The 5,285-nt window shown below is 35.5% G+C and overlaps 1 protein-coding gene across 1 annotated transcript in view; it reads right to left on the bottom strand.

Annotated features, from left to right (window-relative positions):
* The window catches only part of LOC106883700 (uncharacterized), a gene marked incomplete at its 3' end in the record, with an annotated part of 68,173 nt that overhangs the window by 14,137 nt on the left and 48,751 nt on the right, over window positions 1–5,285 (bottom strand). Inside the window, exons 16-17 of the mRNA XM_052972748.1 lie at window positions 2,228–2,398; window positions 663–773 (exon numbers count right to left, since the gene is read on the bottom strand). Coding sequence (XP_052828708.1) covers window positions 663–773; window positions 2,228–2,398 — 282 coding nt within the window. The remainder of the gene's footprint in view (window positions 1–662; window positions 774–2,227; window positions 2,399–5,285) is intronic.

Here is a 5,285-nt window from a genome sequence, read left to right on the forward strand (position 1 = left end):
ACCGCAAAACGGTTTAATGATATCACTCGAAATCCGGACTACACTCATAATTTTTTTTTTTTCTTATGGGCCGAAATAGCTTGTGGTGTGATGGAGGAAAAAGACAACAAGAAGCAAAAGGACAGAATGAAACGTTGGACCTTACCTTGTCGACCGCAGCGGAGTACACAATCGCTCTTGATCTAAACACGTCTTTCTCGTAACCTGTCTGTTTTCTGACTCGCACGTGCTGGCCTTCGACCGTGTGTGGCCGACTTCCGGTCTGACCCTTCCGGTCTGGCCCTTCCGGTCTGGCTTCACTTCTGTTTGTCTCATCTCTCTCCACCAACAACACACAGCTCATCACAGCCCCTAACACCACAAAGAGCTGACCACAAAATATTGACATCACCATACCACAGACCATATCATCCTATATTCACTACACCACACAACATTCCTCCCATGCCAAACTCCATCACATTACATCATTCTCCCTCACAACATGTAGTATCCCCATCAAGGTGCACTCCACCATATATTATATTGCTTTATCCCACAAGAGCTTACCACACTTCTCTTCACCCTGCCACTCACTCCCGTACTCCAACATTTCACACTACAACCCATACAATCCATATCACATCGATCCAAAACACACAACAAACTACAATAGCACCAACTTTGTATTCTTCATTGTCGATTTGGTGAGTATCTGGTAGGTCCCTTAGATAGAAGAAACTCTGTTCCTTGGAATGAATCACATCATTCAGAACAGCATGCTGAATTTCAAGCTGAAGAACAACAAGGGTAGAAATTCTATTCAGAACAAGGATTTGATTTGAATCTCTGTGGTGTCTTTTGGATAAAATTCAAACCACATGATAAGAAACGACCTTCTCAACCACAGAGCCATACTTGTTCCCACACATACACATTCAAGCACAGATACATGTGCTATGCCTGTGATATAACAATGCTACAGTCATAATGAGCAATATGAAGTAAAACAATATCAGCCTAGTATAAAATCCTTGTCTCTCTTGCTAATTAGTTCTCTATCAATAACCAGTGAAGAACTTGCACTGTCTTAGATATGTGAAACCTATCAAACAGGACAGTGACAATGAAACAGTGATAAAGAGTCAGTGACATTAATGAGACAATGAAAATATGTATGACATGACTGAGGTACTTCCTTTTACCAACTCTCACTCAGCTATCATGACTTACGATGGTGTCAAACAGCATTAAAATGTACGGTCTAAAGTTGTTTGGGAATATATTATTTTGATCCCAGAATACGAATCATAATCTAGAAATCAAAACACAGGCATACAAAACATAAATTAAAACTTATATGAATTAAAATACCTATAAATAAAGCATAAAACATAGTTCAATTGAAAAGGATAAAATACTAAGAAAGTAAAAGGTGAAGAGACTAAGCAATCAATATTCACTCATTAAAAAACAAAAACAAAAAAAAAGGGTCAGATTCCACCCATCCATTTCCCTTAGTAACTTTCCAAAAAAAAGGACTGGAAATTGTGAAGGATGACTTCCGAATCTCTTGCAACTCTTCTGGACGATCCCCTTGTCTAAAATACACAAAAGTGAAAATAACACTGACATCTCATTTTAACAGATATATTTCCCAAAATTACATAAAAATATCTTCAAATACTAAAAAGTAAATTTATCCAATAAAATCGCCATTGGCTTCAACCACAGTCTCCAGACGACTTCGGAATCTCCTGCAACTCTTCTGGATAGTCTCCTTGTTTAAGTTGGTGAATGCTGCCATAATCCTTGCCTTCAGTCCATAAGGAGTTTTATTGGTCTCTCGCTCAACTGTACCCTACACAAAATAATCAAGAGGGTTGCGGTCTGGGGAGTTAGGTAGCCAGATGTTAGGGGTTGTGTGGTCACAAATCTGAATTGCTATGTCATGTGCCTTCAGACATGCACACATATATTGAGAGATGATAGAATGAGAGCATGGAATAAAAGTATTGTGTAATATTTCATTCACCCATTTAGGTTCTGAGTTAAACTATTGCCATTAACTTTGCCTTTCCTTTTGAAGGTGATAAAATAAATAATCAAAGTGGATATAATTGATTATACCCTAAAGTAGATGCAGCACAATCACATGACTTTCAGTAATTTTAAAGTATTTCAATAGCCTCAATATTTAGCGCATATGCAACACACAAACACTCTTTACTAAACATTTACACCCTACCTGTGTTACACTGACTCCATAACGACACTCTTCCAACCATTTTAAATCACTGATATGTTCAATGGCATAATTAAAACTCTCATTAAGGACAATATCAGGTTTGTCTTCTCTCTGGCTCCAACCAAATTTTTCTCCCATTAAAGAAATGAAGTAAGGGCGACATCTCTCAATCTGGAAGAAAAACATTGATAAATATAGCACGCAAGATCACATTCTTCCTACATATTTGTTTCTTTTCCTCATCCCCCTACTGTGCCTATATTCTACCATTATTCTCCTCCTCACATTATTATCACCATTTTATAAGTGTGTGTAGGAATATTATAAGCACATACATAGAACAAAAAGTTTCTTAGCAGTTATTCAAGCCCATATTTTCATGCTTTGGAAATCTATGTATCAAATTTAAATAGTTAATGTGGATACAGCTTGCTGGAGCCTTTCAAGCATTCCACTACATTTTTTTTTTTAATTGTGAAGCACATCTATCAGTTAATACTGCTGCTATATAAACCAGAAGATTGCGGAAAGCATAAAAGTACTTGTTTTATCATGTCATGTCATAAAGTTGTGAATATATTCTTAAGTCAACCATTTCGTCAATCACAGCAGCTTCACCACTAATTCAGTTCTCAACTAAATTGCAAACTGTTAACAGTTTTAAAGAGGACACCTCCTCAGCTACACTTTGGCATAAATAGTTTGAGATTTGGTTCCGTAGAAAAAATGTTACATCAAAATATGTCAGACATCAAGGGGGTGGGGCAGTAAGGCAGATATTCATTATCAATTAACATAAATTTTTTAATTTTAAAATAAAAGTATACTTTTCTTAGGCTTAAATGATAGAAAAATGCACGAGGAATTCAGAATCATTTGTCGCATTGGACAAAAAATAGTAGAAAAAGAGTTATGCACAAAATTTAATGTCAGTAAGTAAGAAGTGATACCCCAAGCAATAAGAATAAAGAAAATATCTCTAAGGCTGTGAGCTGGCGGAAATGTTAGCACGCAACCGGGCGAAATGCTTAGTGGTATTTCGTCTGTCTTTATGTTTTCAGTTCAAATTTCGCCAAAGTCAACTTTGTCTTTTATCCATTTTGGATCTATTCAGTTTGATGTACAGATTATTTAATTAATTTTTTTAAACTAAATACTTCGAAACTTCCAATACTGGTAGAATGTGTCACATAGAACAGGGTTTAGTCTTAACATTTTTGACAAAAGTTTGTATTTTAGGAGTTATTTGGTCAGAAGTTACAGAGTGACAATGGACAAATTCGTGTTTGAGAAGTGCCAATGCACGAAACTCTCAGCTTTTGACTTACTCTCTAACTTCTGCCGATAATATATATGCATATTACATATATGTGTAAAAAAAAAAACAATCTCGTCATACAATCTCGTCATACAATCGAACCAATGAAAGAGTCTCTACCTGGTTGCTTGACACGCTAAAAATAGCAGCCAAAGTACCCCCCTACCTAAATTACATGCTCATTGTACATAATGTCCTTGATTATCCCTAAAAAGACGGTTTGCTGAAGGCTGGAATGTCTTTGATGATAGGTCTGCAGTATCAGGGTTGATTTGAGGCTAAATAACAACAACATTATGTTAAATTTCTATATTAACACCTGCATGATTTTTTACGTAGAATCAAGTACCCTGACCTCCTAATATGCTGCAATTCCCTTTTTTTTTTTTTTCATTCAGAAAGAATGAGGTGGGGAGAACCGCCCCACATACCTAATTCCGGAAACACTGGAAATTTTTTTTTTGTTGAATGAAGTCCTGTGACCTAATATGGCAAAATTAGGTAATTTAAGGTGAGCCTGGTAACTAATGGTTTTGGGGTCTTGTTTGTAACTTTTGGTGAGCCATAGTGCAACCAACAACATCATAAAAATGCCTGCCATTAATCTGGTGTGGATGGGTAATATCAAATAATTCAAACACAACATAGTTAAATTAAACATGAAAAAAATTGAAATATTATCATCACTTTCATGGAAAAATTGAAATATCTTTCAGTGTTTTATAAGATAAAATCTTAAATTATTAATTGACACATTAGTAATTATCTTATAACAGCAATGCCTGGAAAAATCATGGATTACATGAGAAAATGCGAGCATGAAAAGTAATATTCTTAAGATTATAAACCTGGAAAAGTACAGGACAAGTTATTACACCTGTAAAAGTATAGGACAAGCTATTACTTCTAGTAAAGAACAAGAAACTTTTTACTTAAAACATTGCGGCTAAAATTAAAATTTGAATATTAAAACTTATTTTATTATAGTTTACAAATAACGATATACTAATTTAAGTGGAATTTGGCTAATTTACTACCTTAAATACAGAAAAAAGTGACTAATTAGACAAACTTACAAATTAACTGAACAGTTTAGTACAATAAATTTAAAAGATGAGAACTGTAAAGAGTGATAAATTTGAAGAACTGGCATTCATTGCTGCAATATTTTAAGTAAAAAGTTTCTTATTCTTTACTTTACTAGAAGTAATAGCTTGTCCTGTACTTTTACAGATGTAATAACTTGTCCTGTACTTTTCCAGGTTTATAATCTTAAGAATATGACTTTCCATGCTTGCATTTTTCCATGTAATATATATATATACGTATATATAAGGTGCAATAAACACTGTAAACAAACAGGAAACAACTTCTGTGTCATTCCAGGGAGAAAAACTAGAGGTAGTTGATAGCTTCTGCTATCTGGGTGACCAAGTTAGTAGTGGGGGTGGGTGCGCTGAAAGTGTAGCTGCTAGAATAAGAATATCCTGGGCAAAGTTCAGAGAGCTCTTACCTCTGCTGGTGACAAAGGGACTCTCACTCAGAGTAAAGGGTAGACTGTATGATGCATGTGTACGAACATCCATGCTACATGGCAGTGAAACATGGGCTGTGACTGCTGAGGACATGCGTAAGCTCGCAAGGAAAGAAGCCAGTATGCTCCGATGCATGTGTAATGTCAGTGTGCATACTAGACAGAGTGTAAGTACCTTGAAAGAAAAGTTGAACCTAAGAAGCATC

The sequence above is a fragment of the Octopus bimaculoides genome, chromosome 14 (genome assembly GCF_001194135.2).
Source record: "Octopus bimaculoides isolate UCB-OBI-ISO-001 chromosome 14, ASM119413v2, whole genome shotgun sequence".
In the NCBI taxonomy this organism is placed as follows: Eukaryota; Metazoa; Mollusca; class Cephalopoda; order Octopoda; family Octopodidae; genus Octopus; species Octopus bimaculoides.